At 32.7% G+C, this 23,850-nt stretch overlaps 1 protein-coding gene and 1 pseudogene across 2 annotated transcripts in view; both read right to left on the minus strand.

Moving 5' to 3' along the window:
* LOC145259956 (unconventional myosin-Ia-like) overlaps nucleotides 1-23,850 on the minus strand; it is a 1,146,131-nt gene that overhangs the window by 62,348 nt on the left and 1,059,933 nt on the right. Inside the window, exon 23 of the mRNA XM_080117933.1 lies at nucleotides 19,452-19,601. Within this exon, the coding sequence (XP_079974059.1) occupies nucleotides 19,452-19,601 (150 nt within the window). The remainder of the gene's footprint in view (nucleotides 1-19,451; nucleotides 19,602-23,850) is intronic.
* Nucleotides 9,388-11,881, minus strand: LOC145259955 (serine/threonine-protein phosphatase with EF-hands 1 pseudogene; annotated as a pseudogene). The gene has a single exon (XR_013864236.1). The product of XR_013864236.1 is annotated as a serine/threonine-protein phosphatase with EF-hands 1 pseudogene (transcript).

Here is a 23,850-nt window from a genome sequence, read left to right on the forward strand (position 1 = left end):
TATATTATAAGCCACACACACTTTTAACATTGCTTATAAAGGGAAGTGGTGAGAGGAGAAAATAGGCGGAGTAATAGTAATAACATCATTATAAAATCAGTTTTAGAGAATGATATTAGCAATTGAATGATGTAAACGATGAGTAAACCCATAAGCGTAATATGTCATTAGCACTAAAGCAACAAAAGTGTAACATTTGTTCTCACCACTAAAGTAACAAAATTGTGATAATTTCCATCACCACCAAAGTAACAAAATTGTGATAATTTCCATTAGCACCAAAGTAACAAAATTGTAATAATATCCATTAGCACCAAAGTAACAAAATTGTAATAATATCCATTAGCACCAAAGTAACAAAATTGTAATAATATCCATTAGCACCAAAGTAACAAAATTGTAATAATATCCATTAGCACCAAACTAACAAAATTGTAATAATATCCATTAGCACCAAAGTAAAAAAATTGTAATAATATCCATTAGCACCAAAGTAACAAAATTGTAATAATTTCCATTAGCACCAAAGTAACAAAATTGTAATAATTTCCATTAGCACCAAAGTAACAAAATTGTAATATTTGTCATTAGCACCAAAGTAACAACATTGTAATATTTGTCATAAGAACCAAAGTAACAAAATTGTAATATTTGTCATTAGCACCAAAGTAACAAAATTGTAATATTTTTCATCAGCACAGAAACAACAAACGTGTAATATTTTTCATCAGCACAGAAACAACAAACGTGTAATATTTTTCATCAGCACCGAAACAACAAACGTGTAATATTTTTCATCAGCACCGAAACAACAAACGTGTAATATTTTTCATCAGCACCAAAGTAACAAAATTGTAATATTTTTCATCAGCACCAAAGTAACAAAATTGTAATATTTTTCATCAGCACCAAAGTAACAAAAGTGTAATATTTGTCATTAGCACCAAAGTAACAAAATTGTAATATTTGTCATTAGCACCGAAACAACAAAAATGTAATATTTTTAATCAGCACCAAAGTAACAAAATTGTAATATTTTTCATCAGCACCAAAGTAACAACATTGTAATATTTGTCATTAGCACCGAAACAACAAACGTGAAATATTTTTCATCAGCACCAAAGTAACAAAATTGTAATATTTGTCATTAGCACCAAAGTAACAAAATTTTAATATTTTTCATCAGCACCGAAACAACAAACGTGAAATATTTTTCATCAGCACCAAAGTAACAAAAGTGTAATATTTTTCATCAGCACCAAAGTAACAAAATTGTAATATTTGTCATTAGCACCAAAGTAACAAAATTGTAATATTTTTCATCAGCACCAAAGTAACAAAATTGTAATATTTTTCATTAGCACCAAAGTAACAAAATTGTAATATTTGTCATTAGCACCGAAACAACAAACATGCAATATTTTTCATCAGCACCAAAGTAACAAAATTGTAGTATTTGTTCTCAGAACCAAACTAACAAAATTGTGATAATTCTCATTAGCACCAAAGTAACAAAATTGTAATAATAAACATTAGTACCAAAGTAACGAGATTTTTATAATTTCAATTAGCACTGAAGCAACAACAGGGTAATATTTGTAATTACAATCACAGCAACAAAAGTGTAATATTTGTAATTAGCATAGAAGCAACAAAAGTGCAATATTTGTCATTAACAGCGAAGCAACAAAAGTGTAATATTTGTCATTAACACCGAAGCAACAAAAGTGTAATATTTGTCATTAACAGTGAAGCAACAAAAGTGTAATATTTGTCATTAACAGCGAAGCAACAAAAGTGCAATATTTGTTATTAACACCGAAGCAACAAAAGTTTAATATTTGTCATTAACACCGAAGCAACAAAAGTGTAATATTTGTCATTAACAACGAAGCAACAAAAGTGTAATATTTGTCATTAGCACGGAAACAACAAAAGTGCAATATTTGTCATTAACACCGAAGCAACAAAAGTGTAATATGTCATTAACATGGAAGCAACAAAAGGGCAATATTTGTTATTAACACCGAAGCAAAAAAAGTGTCATATTTGTCATTAACACCGAAGCAACAAAAGTGTAATATTTGTCATTAACAACGAAGCAACAAAAGTTTAATATTTGTCATTAACACCGAAGCAACAAAAGTGTAATATTTGTCATTAACACCGAAGCAACAAAAGTGTAATATTTGTCATTAACAACGAAGCAACAAAAGTGTAATATTCGTTATTAACACTGAAGCAACAAAAGTGCAATATTTGTCATAAACACAGAAGCAACAAAAGTGTAATATTTATCATTAGCATGGAAGCAACAAAAGTGTAATATTTGTCATTAGCACGGAATCAACAAAAGTGTGATATTTATCATTAACACCGAAGCAACAAAAGTGTAATATTTGTAATTAGCACAGAAGCAACAAAAGTGTACTATTTGTCATTTGCACCAATGCAAACAAAGTGTAATATTTGTCATTAACACCGAAGACTCATAAGTGTAATATATGTCATTAGCATGGAAGCAACAAAAGTGTAATATTTTTCATTAGCACCAAAGCAACAAAAGTGTAATATTTGTCATTAGCACGGAAGCAACAAAAGTGTAATATTTGTCATTAGCACGGAAGCAACAAAAGTGTAATATTTGTCATTAGCACGGAAGCAACAAAAGTGTAATATTCGTAATTAGCACGGAAGTAACAAGAGTGTAATATTTGTAATTAGCATGGAAGCAACAAAAGTGTAATATTTGTCATTAGCAAGAAAGCAACAAAAGTGTAATATTTGTCATTAACACCAAAGCGACAAAAGTGTAATATTTGTCATTAGCACCAAAGCAACAAAAGTGTAATATTTGTAATTAGCACCGAAGCAACAAAAGTGTAATACTTGTCATTAGCACGGCAGCAACAAAAGTGTAATATTTGTCATTAGCACCGAAGCAACAAAAGTGTAATATTTATGATTAGCACAGAAGCAACAAAAGTGCAATATTTGTCAATAGCACGGAAGCAACAAAAGTGTAATATTTGTCATTAGCACGGAAGCAACAAAAGTGTAATATTTGTCATTAGCACGGAAACAACAACAGTGTAATATTTGTCATTAGCACGAAAGCAACAAAAGTGTAATATTTGTCATTAGCACGGAAGCAACAAAAGTGTAATATTTGTAATTTGCATGGAAGCAACAAGAGTGTAATATTTGTCATTAGCACAGAAGCAACAAAAGTGCAATATTTGTCATTAACACCGAAGCAACAAAAGTGTAATATTTATCATTAACGCCGAAGCAACAAAAGTGTAATATTTGTAATTAGCACAGAGGCAACAAAAGTGTAATATTTGTCATTAACACGGAACCGACAAGTGTGCAATATTTGTCATTAAACCCGAAGCAACAAAAGTGTAATATTTGTTATTAACACCGAATCAACAAAGGTGCAATATTTGTCATTAACACCGAAGCAACAAAAGTGTAATATTTGTCATTAGCACCGAAGCAACAAAAGTGTAATATTTGTCATTAACACCGAAGCAACAAAGTGTAATATTTGTCATTAGCACGGAACCAACAAAAGTGTAATATTTGTAATTAGCACGCAAGCAACAAAAGTGTAATATTTGTAATTAGCACGGAAGCACCAAAAGTGCAATATTTGTCAGTAGCACCAAAGCAACAAAAGTGTGACATTTTTCATTAACACGGAAGCAACAAAAGTGTAATATTTGTAATTAGCACAGAAGCAACAAAAGTCTAATATTTGTCATTAACACCGAACCGACAAGTGTGCAATATTTGTCATTAGCACCGAAGCAACAAAAGTGTAATATTTATACATTAATACCGAAGCAACAAAAGTGCAATATTTGTCATTCAAGCCGAAGCAACAAAAGTGTAATATTTGTCATTAGCATGGAAGTAACAAAAGTGTAATATTTGTCCTTAACATCGAAGCAACAAAAGTGTAATATTTGTCATATTCTCGGAAGCAACAAAAGTATAATATTTGTCATTAACACCGAAGCAACAAAAGTATAATATTCGTCATTAACATCGGAGCAAAAAAAGTGTAATATTTGTAATTAACACCGAAGCAACAAAAGTGTAATATTTGATCATTAGCAAGAAAGCAACAAAAGTGTAATATTTGCAATTAGCACGGAAGCAACAAAAAGTGTAGTATTTGTCATTAGCTCGGAAGCAACAAAAGTGTAATCTTTGTCATTAACACCAAAGCAACAAAAGTGTAATATTTGTTATTAACACCAAAGCAACAAAAGTGTAATATTTGTCATTAGCACGGAAACAACTAAAGTGTAATATTTGTCATTAGCACGGAAGCTACAAAAGTGTAATGTTTGTAATTAGCACGGAAGCAACAAAAGTGTAATATTTGTCATTAGCACGGAAGCAACAACAGTGTAATATTTGTCATTAGTACGGAAGCAACAAAAGTGAAATATTTGTCATTAACACCGAAGCAACAAAAGTGTAATATTTATCATTAACACCGTAGCAGCAAAAGTGTAATATTTGTAATTAGCACAGAAGCAACAAAAGTGTAATATTTGTCATTTACACCGAACCGACAAGTGTGCAATATTTGTCATTAACTCCGAAGCAACAAAAGTGTAATATTTGTCATTAACACCGAAGCAACCAAGGTGTAATATTTTTCATTAACACCGAAACAACAAAAGTGCAATATTTGTCTTTAGCATGGAAGCAACAGAAGTGCAATATTTGTTATTAACACCGAAGCAACAAAAGTGTAATATTTGTCATTAGCATGGAAGCAACGAATGTGCAATATTTGTCATTAGCACCGAAGCAACAAAAGTGTAATATTTGTCCTTAACATCGAAGCAACAAAGTGTAATATTTGTCATTAGCTCGGCAGCAACAAAAGTATAATATTTGTCCTTTACACTGAAGCAATAAAAGTATAATATTCGTCATTAACACCGAAGCAACAAAAGTGCAATATTTGTCATTAACACCGAAGCAACAGAATTGTAATATTTTTCATTAACACCGAAGCAACAAAAGTATAATATTCGTCATTAACACCGAAGCAACAAAAGTATAATATTCGTCATTAACACCGAAGCAACAAAAGTATTATATTCGTCATTAACACCGAAGCAACAAAAGTGCAATATTTGTCATTAACACCAAAGCAACAAAAGTATAATATTCGTCATTAACACCGAAGCAACAAAAGTATAATATTCGTCATTAACACCGAAGCAACAAAAGTGTAATATTCGTCATTAACACCGAAGCAACAAAAGTGTAATATTTGTCATTAGCAGCAAAGCAACAAAAGTATAATATTTGTCATTAGCACTGAAGCAACAAAAGTGTAATATTTGTTATTAACACCGAAGTAAAAAAAGTGCAATATTTGTCATAAACACCGAAGCAACAAAAGTGCAATATTTGTTATTAACACCGAAGCAACAAAAGTGTAATATTTGTTATTAACACTGAAGCAACAAAAGTGTAATATTTGCTATTAACACTGAAGAAACAAAAGTGTAATATTTGTTATTAACACCGCAGCAAAAAAGTGCAATATTTCTTATTAGCACTGAAGCAACAAAAGTGTAATATTTGTCATTATCATGGAAGTAACAAAAGTGTAATATTTGTCATTAGCAGCAAAGCAACAAAAGTATAATATTTGTCATTAGCACCGTATCAACAAAAGTGTAATATTTGTCATTAACAGCGAATTAACAAAAGTGCAATATTTGTCATTAGCACCGAAGCAACAAGAGTGTAATATTTGTCATTAGTATGGAAGCAACAAAAGTGTAATATTTGTCATTAGCACGGAAGCAACCAAGTTCAATATTTGTCATTAACACCGAAGCAACAAAAGTGTAATATTTGTCATTAACACCGAAGCAACAAAAGTGTAATATTTGATCATTAGCATGGAAGTAACAAAAGTGTAATATTTGTCCTTAACATTGAAGCAACAAAAGTGTAATATTTGTCATTACCACTGAAGCAACAAAAGTGTAATATTTGTCATTATCATGGAAGTAACGAAAGTGTAATATATGTCATTAGCACCGTATCAACAAAAGTGTAATATTTGTCATTAACACCGAAGCAACAAAAGTGTAATATTTGTCATTAACACCGAAGCAACAAAATTGTAATATTTGTCATTAACACCGAAGCAACAAAAGTGTAATATTTGATCATTAGCATGGAAGCAACAAAGTGTAATATTTGTCATTAGCTCGGAAGCAACAAAAGTATAATATTTGTCATTAACACCGGAGCAACAAAAGTATAATATTCGTCATTAACACCGAAGCAACAAAAGTATAATATTCGTCATTAGCACCGAAGCAACAAAAGTGCAATATTTGTCATTAACACCGAAGCAACAGAATTGTAATATTTTTCATTAACACCGAAGCAACAAAAGTATAATATTCGTCATTAACACCGAAGCAACAAAAGTATAATATTCGTCATTAACACCGAAGCAACAAACGTATTATATTCGTCATTAACACCGAAGCTACAAAAGTGCAATATTTGTCATTAACACCGAAGCAACAAAAGTATAATATTCGTCATTAACACCGAAGCAACAAAAGTATAATATTCGTCATTAACACCGAAGCAACAAAAGTGTAATATTCGTCATTAACACCGAAGCAACAAAAGTGTAATATTTGTCATTAGCAGCAAAGCAACAAAAGTATAATATTGGTCATTAGCACCGAAGCAACAACGGTGCAATATTTGTTATTAACACCGAAGTAAAAAAAGTGCAATATTTGTCATTAACACCGAAGCAACAAAAGTGCAATATTTGTTATTAACACCGAAGCAACAAAAGTGTAATATTTGTTATTAACACTGAAGCAACAAAAGTGTAATATTTGTTATTAAATCTGAAGCAACAAAAGTGTAATATTTGTTATTAACACCGCAGCAAAAAAAGTGCAATATTTGTTATAAGCACTGAAGCAACAAAAGTGTAATATTTGTCATTATCATGGAAGTAACAAAAGTGTAATATTTGTCATTAGCACCGTATCAACAAAAGTGTAATATTTGTCATTAACAGCGAATTAACAAAAGTGCAATATTTGTCATTAGCACCGAAGCAACAAAAGTGTAATATTTGTCATTAGCATGGAAGCAACAAAAGTGTAATATTTTCATTAGCACGGAAGCAACCAAGTTCAATATTTGTCATTAACACCGAAGCAACAAAAGTGTAATATTTGTCATTAACACCGAAGCAACAAAAGTGTAATATTTGATCATTAGCATGGAAGTAACAAAAGTGTAATATTTGTCCTTAACATCGAAGCAACAAAAGTGTAATATTTGTCATTACCACCGAAGCAACAAAAGTGTAATATTTGTCATTATCATGGAAGTAACAAAAGTGTAATATTTGTCATTAGCACCGTATCAACAAAAGTGCAATATTTGTCATTAACACCGAAGCAACAAAAGTGTAATATTTGTCATTAACACCGAAGCAACAAAAGTGTAATATTTGTCATTAACAGCGAATTAACAAAAGTGCAATATTTGTCATTAGCACCGAAGCAACAAAAGTGCAATATTTGTCCTTTACACCGAAGCAACAAAAGTGTAATATTTGTCATTAGCACCGAAGCAACAAAAGTGTAATATTTGTCATTAACATCAAAGCAACAAATATGTAATATTTGCTCTCAGCACTGAAACAACAAAAGTATAATATTTTTCTCAGCACCAAAGTAACAAAATTGTAATAATTTCCTATTAGTTATTTCTTGGTTGTTTTTGTTTTACGGCATATCAACCCTTTTGGGGTTAATTAATGCTGAATCCAAAGATTTTGAAGAAAAAATTTTTAATAGAATATATTTGTTGTTTTCAAGTCGGTTTCTATTTAACCCATAGCTGGAACCCTAACAGGTACTACCACTCCGGGTCAGAGTGGACCTGGGAGCAATGGTAATTAAATGGTGACTCCACACTCCCCAAAGCCCGCAAGCTGGGGCCTCACCACTGGATATAGTTTAAGGTCATATCCAGGACCTTCCTATTAGTACCGAAGCAACAAATGTGTAATTATGCTTCTCAGTACTAAAGCAACATCAGACTATGGACGATAATATTGTCTATATAAAAATATGCAATTTGCAATTCTTTCTGGTTCATGCAGACGGAATAAAAAAATAGTAGGTATTACTTTTGCAACGTCAATTGTATGTACAAATTTTAAACGCGAATCACATCAATCTTACTCATAGTCCGTCGCCATTTCTAAATATTATTCATAGAAAAGATTAAATTTAGTCAGTATAGGGAACAGATATATGCAGAACAGTGATACAGCCATGTTGTAAGAATGGATGGGAGTTATTGGGTTAATAGATATAGAACAGACATTTGATTGCCGATTTTGGTGTTAATTAGGATGCTTCTATCGGAGGTGCTCCCCCTGTGATGTGCTCTTGGTCGTATGAACAGTGCAGCCCAAACCTGATTTTATGCTGGAAGGCTGCATCGGGAGAAGTCAGTTGCCACAAGCTAAGAACCTCCGGTGCATTCTGTGGTTGGTCGGTTATATACAAAAACAAGTGTCAGGCAGTTAGCTCTATATCAGCTAGGGATTTTTATTCTGGGCCGCCAAAATCAACAGAGATTAGACCATTCTTGTTATGATCCGGTCCACGTTGGTTTTGTGGTTAGAGTTTAGTTCTGTGCAGTTCTAGGAGGTCCACCCTCCCAGGCTTTGCTTTCTCTCTTTGAGAAGGGTTTTTTTTATTGCTAATCGCCTGAGGCGCCCTTACCGAGGAATGCCGATGGGATTGGCCAGGCACCTTTTGCAGGCTAGAGGGCCCCTCCTTTGGGGCGCTGATTCTCAATTCCATTTTCCGACCGTAGTGTCTAAGTACTTGCAGTGGAAGGGAACGAAAGAAAGCTCTATATAGCACTCCATGGAGCCCTGTTTGGTGTTACCTGTCGGTCGAGTAAGCAACCCAACGCCCCACCAACCTGCCACAGAAAAACAAGTTTCAATAGCAAATTGACTTCATAGGGAGTTGGGCTCAAGAAAAATGTGTGAACAAGTGAACTTGAGAAAAAGAGGGATGAATAAAGACCCGATAAGTAGGTTTGTAAGTCAATTTCTTAAAGCCACTCAATACATACTAAAAATGTAAAACAAACGTTAAACCGATGATGATGATGATGATGATGATAATAACTATTCTTTATTGTGATATTCCTTGAAATTTAATAAAGTGTTTTTTGTCCCTATTTACTTGCCTCCCCACGAGAGCAAAGTCAGATGCACGATCCTGGAGGATATTAAGCTCCTTAAATGGACTTTCTGGATTAGACAAAAATAAAAAATTGCCCCAGTCCACTAGGATTTCTCCTCCGACCGAGGTCAAAACGGATCCAACACTTTGATCCTAGCTTGAAGGCCAACGAAAGCTTTTTTTTTTCTTTTCTTTCTTATTCCCGGTGTTATCTTTATCCTTTTATGATACTCTTGATATTTTAAAGGCTTCAAAAAATTCACTGATATCAATGACTCCGTTTTTATCAATGTCAATTAATTCCCCCAATTCCATATCTTCTAGCTGGATGTCCATAGCAGAATGTTTATGTAAAAGTGAGACCGCGTTTGAAAATTCTTCCATTGTGACAAACCCGGAATTATCCTGGTCAATTGCTCGAAATATCGTCTCTAGTATCTCCATGTTGTTAAACAGAACTTCCGAAGCGCTTTCTTCCTCTATCTCTTTGGCATAATTGAAGCTCGTCTCATAGATAACTTGGTTGTTTTCGTCTTTCGCACAAATCATAGGCTGTATTAGTCGCCAGGGAAGTTTTATATTAAGGACTTGGCCCATAATATTTCCATAGTCATCCATTGAGATCATTCCAGTTCTGTGAACATCCTTTTCATGGAACATTTGCGTCAGCTGATGGCGATGAGTGCACATCATGCACTTAAGTTCGCTTATAGCCTTTTTTTCCATGGAAACCACATTTGCTTTGAATTTGAGACTTTCCAACGTTTCCTCGTTGCTAATGAACTGTATAATACGTATCTGTTTAATATCCCCCGGGTATACGACATATGCCCCTTTGTTGCTCCCCGGGTGGTAATAATTTGACGATGAAAATATGGTCAGCACTTTGCCAAAATGGTCATAGGCGTATCCGTTGGGTTTACATTCGTGCGATCTTATTAAAAGTTCAAGATTGTTGTCTTTGAGGAATTGTTCCGTCACATCCGGTCCGAATAATTTTCCGCCACCACGATAGTCATTTGATTCACAACCGTCCTCCATAACAGGGTCGCTCCACAAAATATCCATTAACTGTTCCCACTGTGTTCTTTTTTCATTGAAAATGTGTCGCGGTGGTTTTATAAGCGAATCAAACAGATTGCGTTGGATCTCGGAAAGTATATCCAAGTCCGTTATGTCGGAGATACCACCGTGCACAACAAATATCTTCCGATCAATAACGGCACCAAACGGCATCTCTCGGAACAGACCTTTGCAAAGAGCAGCGATTTTCAGACTGTCGGCTTTATCCCTGTATTTCGTCATCACTTCTTTCGAAAAGCCGTATTTCTCGTTCATGTTCCAGTCTTCATGATTGCCTCGGTTTAAGTGGACATGGTTTGGATATAGTAAAAAACAATAGCACAGTATCATAAGGACTTCTATTGCCTTTGCCCCTCTATCTACGATATCGCCATTAAAGATGTACGGATTGCTTATCGATGGTAAGTCGTTCTTATAAAAGATTAACAGTAAATCTTCAAGGCTACCGTGTATGTCGCCAACTACAGTTACTTTTTTGCTCATTGACGTACTTATTTCGTTAATGTTTTGCCTCGTTCTCATTTTCTGTGTTGTCATGATAAGCAGATTTATCACGCAGGTCGAGTGCAGACTGTTGCCTCTCTTCAAGAAGTTCATCAGACCTTTTAAATTTTCAATCCGAAATGGTGGCAATATATTGACTCCAGCAGTATCGGGAACCTCCAATAATTCATTGATGTCCACAAGCGGGTTCGGAACGGGTGCCAACTCATTTTCGCCGCGTAATACTCTTTTTGATAGCGAGTCTTCAGCGCTGAAGCCATCAATCAAGACACAGAAGAACCGGTTAAGTCTCATCTGATTTCGTTCACCGTAATACTCGATTTTTTGAAAGATATGCCACGCCAGCTCTCGCCTTGTCTGTAATTTACTTCGCCAAACCCGATACATTTTTTGAATTAAAATAGTTGCTTTAAGCTCCAGCATCCTTTCTTTTTCTTTCGCTATTTTTTTTTCTTTTCGTTTCGTTTCCATATATGTGATGGACTTAGCCGGCTTTAGGATCTTATGACCCACTGGAGTGCTTATGGGTGGAATGTAAATTTCTTTAGCGCAGCATATGCCCATTTTCAGGCATCCGACCCACTTGGGGAGGCGGTAAAAAAGGGCAAAAACCAAAACTTGTATTTTAATATCTCGCGTGATGTAGCATAAATGATTGATGACTTCATAACTGTTCGACGTCATTTACAGAAATAAGAAAGCGAAAAAAAAAATAAGAAAGGAAGGAAGAAAGTTTAAAGAAAGAAAGAAGGGAGAGGGAGAAATAAGAATTATAGAAAGGAGGAAAGAAAAATTTACATGTACACACGAAATTTACACTGAAAATGTGACGACGTCATTCACAGAAATAATAAGAATGAGAAAAAGAAAAGAGAGAAAGGAAAAACGAAGAAATAAAGAAGGAAGTGGGGACTAACAAAGATTGAAAGAAGGACAAAAAAAAAAAAAAAGAAAGAACATCCTTAAGTAATAGGAAAAAAACTGAAATTTACTCTAAAAACGTGACAACGTCATTTACAGAAATATAAACAATAAGAAGGAAGGAAAGAAAGAAAGTAAGGACAAAGAAAAGAAAAAAAATCAGATAAACAAAATAAAAAGTAGAACGTCTCTAGGCAAAGAGAAGAATAACACTTTACACTAAAGATATTAATGACGTCATTTACTGCTGAAAGGTCGAGGGTTGAAAGCACTAACCAGACCTCCACTCAATAAGTGCAAAGAGTAGTTGAACCTTGGGGATACTTATTGCCACCAAAATTCCAGGTAGACCAATGGTTGTTGCCAGCGAGAAATCAATAGTAAGTGGCTGTTGTATGTATCTCTATTTGTAGTATTATATAAAAGTCACTTTGTGTGTGTGTTTGTGTGTGAGTTCCTTCCTTATAGGTTCCGAAACGGCTGAACCTATCTTTCGCAAATTTCACACAAAGGTAATTTATATTTCTGGCAGTATTCTTAGATATGTTTTGTGCAGAAATTCATCCGATAAGGATAGAAAATCGAAAAAACGCCGATCTTTAATATAGTCTCTCTTCTCTAATAGATAAAAATAAAATTTTACTGGGGAATATTTTACGTTACACCTGCCAAGTTTATACTGGTGTGACGTAAAATATTCCCCTGTAAAAATTCTTCTTTTATCTATAAGAGAAGGAAGACTATTTTTAAAACCGTCTAGCCCAAATATCAGCTGACGTGATATTGTAAACAATCACAGACAGGATTTGATGAACGACATTAACATTATTATTTTTAAGTTTATCGCGAATTAGTCCACCAGGCAAATTATTCCTCGTATTATATAATATTCAACAGCGCATTGATTCTATAATAATACATACACAATCTATAAATCAAAATATCATATTTAAGCATATTGTACGACCGAGCAACGCCGGGGGTCCATTTAGTGATACTAATAAAGGCGGAATTTTCGATCCTCGCAACGAATAATAACAGTAAGAACTTGTGAAATAAAATTGATTCATCGTGATTTTTGCTGTTATTTTCAAGAAGAAAGATAAAAAAATTCCATTCTTTTAACTCTCCGTAAAACCGGCGAGTTAAAAAAAAAAACAACATAAATAAATAAAAGAAAAAGAAAAAATTCCCCAAAAGATAAAAAAAAACGGGAAAAATGTTATTACTACGTTATTTGACGTAAACAATAAAAACAACGCAATTTTTTTAAAAATTCTCTCAAAAATCAATTAATTGATCAATTTCGCTAATTTTTTTTTACCGAATTACTTTTTAAAAATAAGTCGGCAAAAAAAAAATAAATAAATAAAAAATAAAAAAAATAGCGAAATTACTATATATAAACTGAAATAAAATAATATACAAAAAATTTCTCATATTTGCCCCTACCCGAACGCGATCTTATCAGAATTCTTTTGGAAGGATAGGGATAGCTTTCATAGTTTTTTGTTGTTGTTGTTTTTTTTTTTTACATAATAAGAATGAGAAAACGGAAGCTAATTGTTTTAGATGTTAAAATATATTAAAATGATAGAAATAAGATAGCTTTAATTTTAGGTTTCAATCTTTGCCAAGTTATTCGATTTTTGTCGATTTTTCTGACCCCCCCCCCAAAATGATGAAAAATATATCAAAATTATTTAAGTTTTAAGAAATCTTTTTTTTTTATTATTCGTTAATTACATTTAATAACTTTTGCCTATAAAATGTTTAAAAGATTTCCGAAGTAATTTATTATTTTTATTGATTGTATTTTTCAGAGTTCATAAAAAAGAGGGGGAGATTGCGTCTTAAAGCTTATTATGAATAAACGAACTTACTGTTAATAATTTCGAATTAAAAAAAAAATCTACACCGTTTTTTAATCGTGAATAATTAAAAAATATATTTAGAAATCGAACGTAGATAATTCTTTTATGGTAGACCGATGACACAGTAATCTGTTCATACTTCACTGATAAAAATCGTAGCGTTACTTGTTTCTTTTGTCAGAACAAAACTATAATTTCTAAACCAAGTAACTGAAACAATTATGAGTTCAGAGTTAATTTAATTTCTTTGTGCACGGCATGGTTTACAATCTGTTAATATTAAATAAAAACATGACTTTTAATTTATGACTTCATAAAAAAATTTAAATTGAAAATAATATTCCAATAAAGTTAATTTAAGGATTTAGTTAATATTAAAATAAAAAACTTAGTTTTAGGATTTAAAAATTGATATTTTCTAGAATAGAGAGGAATTAAAAATAATTTTAATATTACTTCTTTTCGAGTTACAAATGATGATATTGAAAATTAATAATAAAAGAAATTTTGTCAGTTAAGGCTTCAATATCAAACCGGAAGTTAATTGTTTTAGGTTTTGTCTGCTTTTGACATTTTTTCTGGATATATACATTTTTTTTATATAATATTTCAAGCCAAAGGAATGACTTTTTACTCTTCTATTTCACTTGAATAATGATTGAACAAAAACTTTAACAAGATATAATGTATATTTGTACAATTTTTTTTTCTATATTTTTAATCTTTGTTTTGTCATGCATATCGAAAAACACTTCGGCCATTACGCGTTTATTATCTAATTTTTTTTTTTTTTTATGTTTCTGCGACCTTAAAATCAAATTTCGTCGATTTTATGGAGTATCAAATAAATAATGTTTACATGCGATTTAAATCCCGATGCTTCTTTTTCAATATAGAGTGAAAATTATGGTGAATTAATTACATTTTACTAGTTTTATTTTTACTTGTATTTTTTTTTTTGTTATGGGTGTCGAAAATTAGTGTCATACCTAGGCTGTTGTAATAACTCAAAGTCATTTGCAAAAGTTATCGAAAGCGGTGGAGAATACTAGAAATATGGGGGGTTATTTAGTTCTTTCCCACTGTAAGAACTTTGACACCAGGGTCGAAAAGTGCGATTGAGAAGTCAGCGCCCCGAGGGGGGCACTCTGACCTGCAAAAACCTGCCCAATCAACCCCGTCGGTATTCTCCGGTAAGGCTGCATCAGGCGATTAGCAATAAACATACCCCTTCTCAAAGAGAGGATGCAATACTAGGGAGGGTGGACCATCTAGAACTGCACACGACAAACATTACACCGCAATCAATAGGGACCAGGTCATTACAGGAATTTTGATTTTGGGGCCGGGTGTGGAGACTTGTTGTCACCCAGACTCTAGGAAGCACCACCAGTTATTATCAGCTGATGATGGTCTGTGTGAGAACTCCAAGTGAGTGTAGAATAATGATGTTTGGTTGTTATATAATGTGACGAAGACATATCGTTATATAACTAATGGTTTATTTATACGTATATACATGAGGGTAAAAACGTACGATGCATAATAATAACATACTGAATTTTCAAGAGTCTACGACAATTTTAAATGCCTGTACAAAAAAGTCTGGAAACTTATTTGAAGCACCTCGTAATTTGTAATCATTCTGTGTGTTGCCTTTCTGTAAGGAAAATGTCTACGTCAAGTCAATTGTGAATATTTTTATTTCTTCCACTACTTTCTGCCATTCATGTACTACACACATATCCACATATTCGTCTTCGGACATAATCTTTTGCAAGACATTAACAGTTATGAGATGACAATACTCCCATTCATAACAAACTGGCGACTGCCCCCCCCCCCCCTTCATAACACTTTCCATGCTCTGCTGTAAATAAGACTTCGTTTTCTTTTCAGTAAAGCTTATTTACACCAAATGATTAAGGTTGTTTGAATTGATCGAAATATATTGCATATGCTACAATGATGTGTTTGTGTAATTATTTCTACTAGTCTGTTTATATACTTATCCACTATTCCATTTACTAAACATACCATATGCAGAAAAATAAACCGAAATTACGTCGTGGAAGTTTTGCAATATAAACAGAACGAAAAGGGGTGAAAATAATTAGTAAAAACTAAACGTTACCAAAAGCAAATTTTGTGTGTTTTCACTTATTTTCAGTGTTTATTTACTTCGAAATATAAGTAGTGCCGAGTTTCAAATTAGAACAAAAACAAAAAAAAAATGGCTGGTATAAGACGGTCTCGACAATAGTCAAAAAATTAGAAATTAACAAAAAATACTGGTAAAAACCCATCCAACAAATGTCTCCGTGATATTTATTGGGGGAAGTGTTCTACCAGTAGTTTTGGTGAATTTTCGATTTTTGAGCGATTATTAGGATCCAAATGGATATAATGGAGCAACCATTTATTTTTTTCATTCTTACTTAACATAGTGGACACTACTTTTGTTCCTAAGTAAATAAGCTAAAGCACAACAGAGTAACTTATCTTGCTTTTGGTAACATTTATTTGTTGCATATTTATTTTCGTTCCATCGTCTATACTACACAACGCCCAACGTTTTCAACTTTTGAAGAATGGACGCATTATTGCATTCTATTGTTATATTGTTGAAGGTTCTAAATGGAAAAGTAAAAATTTTGGTGAATTTGGAAGAGTTTATTTTTTGCATTCAATGTGGTTTATTCAAAACAAAACAAGAGAAGAGGAAGTAAGAGTCAGCAGAGCACCTGTTTGAGAGAAGTCCTGCCATTGACTAATGGAAATAGTAACCTGTGGGAGGCAATAACAAAGAATCTATTGGCTAACTAGCTAGACTAAACACGATGAGTATATTCGGTAACACAAATTCCATGCATGTTAGCCTAACGAGTAGCTATGGGGATGAAATGTGGAAGCCTCTGGGTAGCTTAATTTCCATAAATATATTTTCATAACTGACTCTCTCTCTCTTCTCCTCTCTCTCTATATGTATATATGCATATACACAGGTATATAGTATATATACATGTACATACGGCAGTATTTATACAATATGATGTCCGTCCATCGATTTCGATGAATACCACGAAACATCATTGATGACACTGCGACTTACGCGTGAAATTTTTGTGCCAAGAGTTGTAAAGTTACCAACCACACCTTTCCTGAATTGGCACTAATATATATATATATATCTATCTAATATATATATATATATATATATATATATATATATATATATATATATATATATATATATATATATATATAAAAGTGAACGTGTCTGTGTGTGTATCTGTGTGTCTGTGTATGTGCATGTGTACATTTCCCTACGCAATAACTCACTCAATTTTTAGTCTACAGACTCGAAATTTGATATACAGGGTATTGACATTTGGGAAAATCGATGTGATCGGGCTTTGGCCATAAATTTGGCGATTAATGGGTCAAAGTTCAACGATTTGACCTTTGAGAACTCTACCAAACTCCTCCGCCACTTTTGGGTCTAAACACTTGAAATTTTAGATATAGGTTCCTTGGACATGGATCTAACTTAATAACTTGATTTGAGCCCCAAACAATAAATTTCAAGGGGTCAAAGTTAAAAAAAATTGACCTCTGCGGTCTCTTCCAAATTACTCAGACAATTTCTGGTCTAAATATTTGAAATTTTACATAAAGGGTATTCAGAGATAGGGCAAGCTTTTTCATCAGTTTGGGTCGAAAATTTTTAGTTACCAATATATAAATGTATGTATGTATGTCTGTTTGCATGTCTGCCTTAAACTTTCAATAGAGACGACGGATTTTACCAAGATCAATATCGTTTTAAAGTTCGACCTTTCATACGACAAATATCGAAAAACTGTCTAAAAACATTAATATCTTCCCCTTCAACTAGGCACTTTTCGACAGGGGGGGGGGTTACTTTTTTCGCCGATATTTTTTAAAGTTATCCTCTCCTTTAGATTGTCTAGCCTTAATTTTGAAAAATGTCGCTTCCGGTTTGGTGGTGATTGTAACAGCATAAACGTTAGGTTTTACCCCGTTTTTTTCCTCCTTTGCGGTACGGGTTCGAGCCTGCCTTCCTACTACCACTTTTTTTCTTTTTTGCTCAACATACACATCCGAACACCCGGGCAACGCCGGGCTGAAATGCTAGTATATATATGTCATATTTTATTTTAAATTTATACGCGAACACACATTATATATATATATATATATATATATATATATATATATATATATATATCCTCTCTGTACTCCTATAAATTCGTTTTTCTTTTGGGTGTATTGATATTCATATTAAAACATCCTTTTCTACTTATTTAAAAATAGAATACAATTTTCTTATATATGGGTTGTACAATTGCATCCATCTACAAAAAATCTAGTTAATTTGCATATTGTTTTAAACATTCATTTTAATTAATTCTCTATTAGTTTTTTCGGTTTTCTTATGTGATGATCATCTTTAGTTAACTATTACGTGTAATTATATTCATGCAGATGTTCTGCATCATTTGTACTTGCATAATATTTGCGTAAAAAGTTTACAGGAAACAAAATTGTTTCCATATATATTTATGTATTCGTATATATTTTTGTTGCACAGTTTTGCCTATCAAACTTCTCCTAGAGTTTTTAGTCTACATACATGAAACTTCATATATAAGGTATTTGAATCTATGCAAAACTTTATATTTAGGTTTTAGCCCGGAAAATTCGGAGCAAAAGTGTGAAAATTAAAAAAAAATGAAATTTGCCAGGTGAAGATCGAATTACGAATGCATAACGTAATTGATATTGGTTCATGTTTTAATTTTTAGCCGTGCAGTAAACATGTTTTCATAGCCCAGTCATTTATGGCAGATGCAAAATAAATCGTGAGTTGAACATTTTGGTTTCGATTCTCGGTGGTGGCGCATGAGTTTTTTTTTTTATACTTTTAAAATCATTACTATATATTGCATCCTATCTATCTATAAAGTGAAAATGTCTGTCTGTCTTTTCTCTATGGTAGTTAAGGAAGACTATTATACAGAAATACATTACTTTACATATTTACACTTTTTAATATATACATATGCATATAACCTTATGAACAGTACATAGGGCCCGAGCAAAGCCGGGCGGAACTGCTAGTATATATATATATATATATATATATATATATATATATATATATATCCAGGCTTGATATATTCAAAAGTAGTAACTAATGACCTCAACGAGGTGGTTAGATAGTGCTCGATAACAAGAACAAATTAAAAAAAAAATATTTTTTCTGTTTTCTTCTTTTTTCTTTTAGCGTCAAATGGTTCAGGGTCACCTGATGTTCCTGACTGAAACAGATGGCTATTTATAGCGACCAAATGTAACTGTTTACCTTCATATATATATATATATATATATATATATATATATATATATATATATATATATATATATATAATTTTCAGAATGTGAGAGATTATATATAATAAATTCCACAGCCAAACAACGTCGTAGCCCACAAGAGCCAAAAACAACAGCCGGTTCGTTGACTGTATGACTCTTGTGGGCTGCGACGTTGTTTGGCTGTGGAATTTATTATATATATATATATATATATATATATATATATATATATATATATAGAGAGAGAGAGAGAGAGAGAGAGAGAGAGAGAAAGAGAGAGAGAGATAGAGAGTAACGAAAATATTTTAACAGTAAAAAGCTTTATTCATTCGATATGACATTTCAGTATATCTATATAACTTACCCAGTATCCTCGGAACGTACAAGAAATGATAATTTCACTGCTCCTCATAATCTGGAACATTCTCCATTGCTGCCATCCGCGCCAAACTTTTTGGATAAGGACTGCCAAATAATGCATCTGTTCACGGCGCTTCTCTTCCATGTTGAACAGCTAAAAAAAGAAAAGAAAAAAAAAAGGATTATTGAAAAGTCAAAAAGTCACCAATTTGCATAAAATTAATAACAGTTAAACAGCAAAAGCAATCACGGATCACTATGATGCTATGTATCGTCATTTATTTGGCCTTTTGGCCAAGATCAAAGTGTAGTATCTTTCTTCAGATGCGGCACTTCCATTTCTCGTTCTCTTTCACGACTGTGACAATTTTTATTTTTGTACTTTTTATCCACGTTAAAAAACGACCCTGGTGTCTAACTGTGTCCCGTGGGGAGGCATAGTAAATAGGTACAATATATTGTGGTGATAACCATGTAACAAACACAATGCTGTATTCCCTTTTACGTATATATGCAGTATTTCAACGCCGACTTCTATGATTCCCAGTTCAACAAAAAGATTTCCGAGTTTGGCAATCTACACGGAAGGTCTCAGGTTACATCAGTCGAAACGTTATGAGAATTAAAGCCAAATCTTAATAATGCAAATCATTAATCCTCATCTAAAAAATTTAGAAACAAAATACAGTTGTTCAACACTGACTTTTGGTGCTGGATGAACATGTATCTTGACACAATGAACCTGTTGGGAAAGTGCTTCTGTGGATCCTGAGCAACCCTTGGGCAGTAAATAGTGCTCGATCCAAGAAACTTGATAGATAATACACCAAGATGCTACATGTTGTCTAAAACATATTAGCTTTCAAATTCAAACTGCTTCAATCGTTTCTCAGACTCGAGATTTTCCTCCAGTACTCGGAACTGACTTGATAAAAACTGAAATCCTATGGTTGCCTATTCCTTACTAGTACGGTGTTCAAACAATAACAAAATCCATCAAATGTAGGGAACAGAATAAAAGAAAAACAAAATGAGAAAAAACAAAACAAAACAAAACAAAAAAACATGTTTTTGTTTTCCTTTTTTTTTTGGAAAAAAAAAACTAAAGTGGTAAACTCTGGAATGGATACGCGTATTAAATAAAGGATTTACTTCGAAATTCCATAAACCTTCCAGAGTTCGACAAGACCTATCTGGAGAAAGTCAAAGATGACATCTGTTGAAACTTCGTAAGAATAGCATTCAAGTTGAGAACAGTAGTCCGAATAATCAAAATAATATAGTTGATAGTTATTGCATTCAAAATGGCGTTTCTCCAACTCCCCCCCCCAATATAATTAATAGTTTAAATTAAAATAACAGAGAAACTTTAGGACTTACTTATTATGATGGGAAAATATTAGCTTATAATAAAATTTACAGAAAATCTAGTAAGTTTATTATTATTATAATAATTTTTATTATTATTTTAAAAAAAAAATCAACATTTAATCATATGTGGCAATCGCTGCCATTTTCTGCCACTGTCGCGAATTTCAAGGAAAATAATTCAACTTTAGAGTCTGGTTTTAGGGTTAGATTAAGGTTAAGTGTTAAGGTTAAGTCAATCAATTTCGGCAATCTCTAGTTAAAAAAAATCCTTTGAATTTAAGTCGTTTGAAGTCCTTTTTCGAAAGAAAAGCAAAAGCCATTTCCGAAAAAGTATTACAAAATTGCCTTGATTACCTCCCCTGACAGAACTCTTTTGAAATAGAGAATAAAAATGGTGTTACTCAAACTTAAATTCACGCATATTATCGAAATCTTAATTTCTTAGGTAATTATAAATCTACTAGTTTTTTTTTCTGAATTTTTTTTCCTCACAAGTAACAATTTCCTATTATTTTACTTTTGTCAAACTTATTTCACCCGGAGGTCTGGATGAAGATGTACGTTTAAAACTGCATCACCATCCCTAATTTTACGCATCCAAGCTTCAGCCTCTCTCCCATCGACGAAATGTTGCATCCCTCTGCCTGTTCTACAAGTATTTTAATGGTTAATGCTCTGGCGAACAGCAGACACTTGTGCCCCCGCGACGTAGACACCCTCGACAAATCCGACAGGCAGCTAAATCCCACCCCCACACAGTAGGGATCCCTAGATGTAAAAGATCTTTCTACTCCAGTAGTTTCTTCCCCAGAACCACTAGACTCTGGAATTCCATTCCAGGTCCCTGCTTCCCCAACTGTACTGACATGCAGAAGTTCAAGTGTAACGTGAACCGACATATTGCTGCCCAAATCCCAACATAGTACCCCAGTAGTTGTTGCCCCTGATAGTAGCTACACCAAAGTGGCAATGTGCCTTGTTTGGGGTGAAAATGTAATTAAAAAAAAAAAAAAATGTGACATTCAAATCGTTAATTAATTCGGTCGTTTCCGAGATTCTCTTTTAATATTCGAAACAGACTCCTCTGGGTGCCTATTTCTTACAAATGCCCTGATAAAAAAAAACAAAGGTATTTTTTTAGATTAGGTCCACCTCCACAATTTTCTTTTAAATTACGACTGATAACGATTTTCGACTACGCTGAATACGGATATAGCATTGAAAATTTGCAGAAATAAGTAGTTATCGAGATATAAAAAGTTGTATTATGCATTGTATTCTTTGGTGGCCATCTTTGTTACGCGCGTAGATTTGTTTATGGCGCGCGCGCACGTGCGTAAAAAGATAGCCACCAAAGAATACAATGCATAATACAACTTTTTATATCTCGATAACTGCATATTTCTGCAAAATTTCAATGCGATTTCCGTATTCAGCATAGTCAAAAACCTAGTAAGTCGTCATTTAGAAGAACATTGTGGAGGTGGACCTAATCTAAAAATTTACCAAAACAAAAAACAAAATAACTGTTAGAAACCTACCCAATAAATGTTACCGTAACATTTATTGGGTGGGTTTCTAACAGTTATTTTATTTTATTTGTAAGTTATTATCGAGACTTCAAAGATGTAAGAGGTAAGTCGCGGTCAATTTTACTTGTTCTCGTGTAATGTTAAATGCTGCTTGTTTTTCGAACTGAATAAATGTTTTGGTACTCCTAGGGCGCTGAGTTCCATGGCGACCAGCATAAAAAACACGCGTCGCTCCCTTCCTGACGCAAGCGCACGTAACATTTTTTTTATTTACTGACGTTGTCGTAGTAACTAAACGATTATTTGTCACATTATTTATTTTGAAAAAAAGTTTTACTCTTTATGAATAAGAAAACAAAGTTACTAAACATTTATTAATAATGTCTCACTTTTACAGACATTTGTTTTTAAATTTCTTTTTAAATGACGACTTTTATCGACTTTTTTTAATAGCATTTGCGGATGGGTATGCTGACATTTGTTTTTTTTAATTTCTTTTTAAATAACTTTTTATTGACTTTTTTTTTAAATAGCATTTGCGGATGGGTAAAAAACGAAAAAAAAAAAAAATAACTAAACCATTTACTGACAATTTCTCGGTATCTTGACTTTGATAACATTTATTTGTTAAAAATATTTGTAAAAGTGAGAAATTATCAGTAAATGGTTTAGTTATTTTTCGTTTTTTACCCATCCGCAAATGCTATTTAAAAAAAAGAAAGTCGATAAAAAGTCGTCATTTAAAAAGAAATTAAAACAGATGTCAGCATACCATTCCGCAAATGCTATTAAAAAAAAAAAAAAGATGAAAGTCGTCATTTAAAAAGAAATTTAAAAACAAATGTTTGTAAAAGTGAGACATTATTAATAAATGTTTAGTAATTTTTCTTTTAATATTCATAAAGAGTAAAACTTTTTTTCAAAATAAATAAATAATGTGACAGATAATCGTTTAGTTACTACGACAACGTCAGTAAATAAAAAAGTGTTACGTGCGCTTGCGCCAAGAAGGGAGCGACGCGTGTTTTTTTTATGTTGGCCGCCATGGAACTCAACGCCCAAGGAGTACCAATGTTTTAAAGTAAGTGAGGAAAAACACTAAAAACTTATCCAGCTAAGTAGAAGAGTAAAAACCGAATACATATATATATATATATATATATATATATATATATATATATATATATATATATATATATATATAAAACTTCGAAAAAGCAGATAAAACTATTTTTTAGAACACGATAAGATGTATTTTAATTATTACTAAAAGGAAGGAGAAAACATAACCCAATTTCTTTTTTTAAAGTTGAAAAGTAGAAATGTTTCAAGAAGAAAAAAAGAAACTGGATCGTGTTTTCTTCCTTTGTGTAGTAGTAGTAGTAGTAGTAGTAATAATAATAACAATAATAATAACATTCTTCTTCTTCACCACATTAATGTATTTATTTGCTTCCCCACCAAAGCAAATTAGGCACAAGGCCATTTTTAATGTGGGGT

The sequence above is a fragment of the Euprymna scolopes genome, chromosome 35 (assembly GCF_053919585.1).
Source record: "Euprymna scolopes isolate OS-2025 chromosome 35, ASM5391958v1, whole genome shotgun sequence".
In the NCBI taxonomy this organism is placed as follows: domain Eukaryota; kingdom Metazoa; phylum Mollusca; class Cephalopoda; order Sepiida; family Sepiolidae; genus Euprymna; species Euprymna scolopes.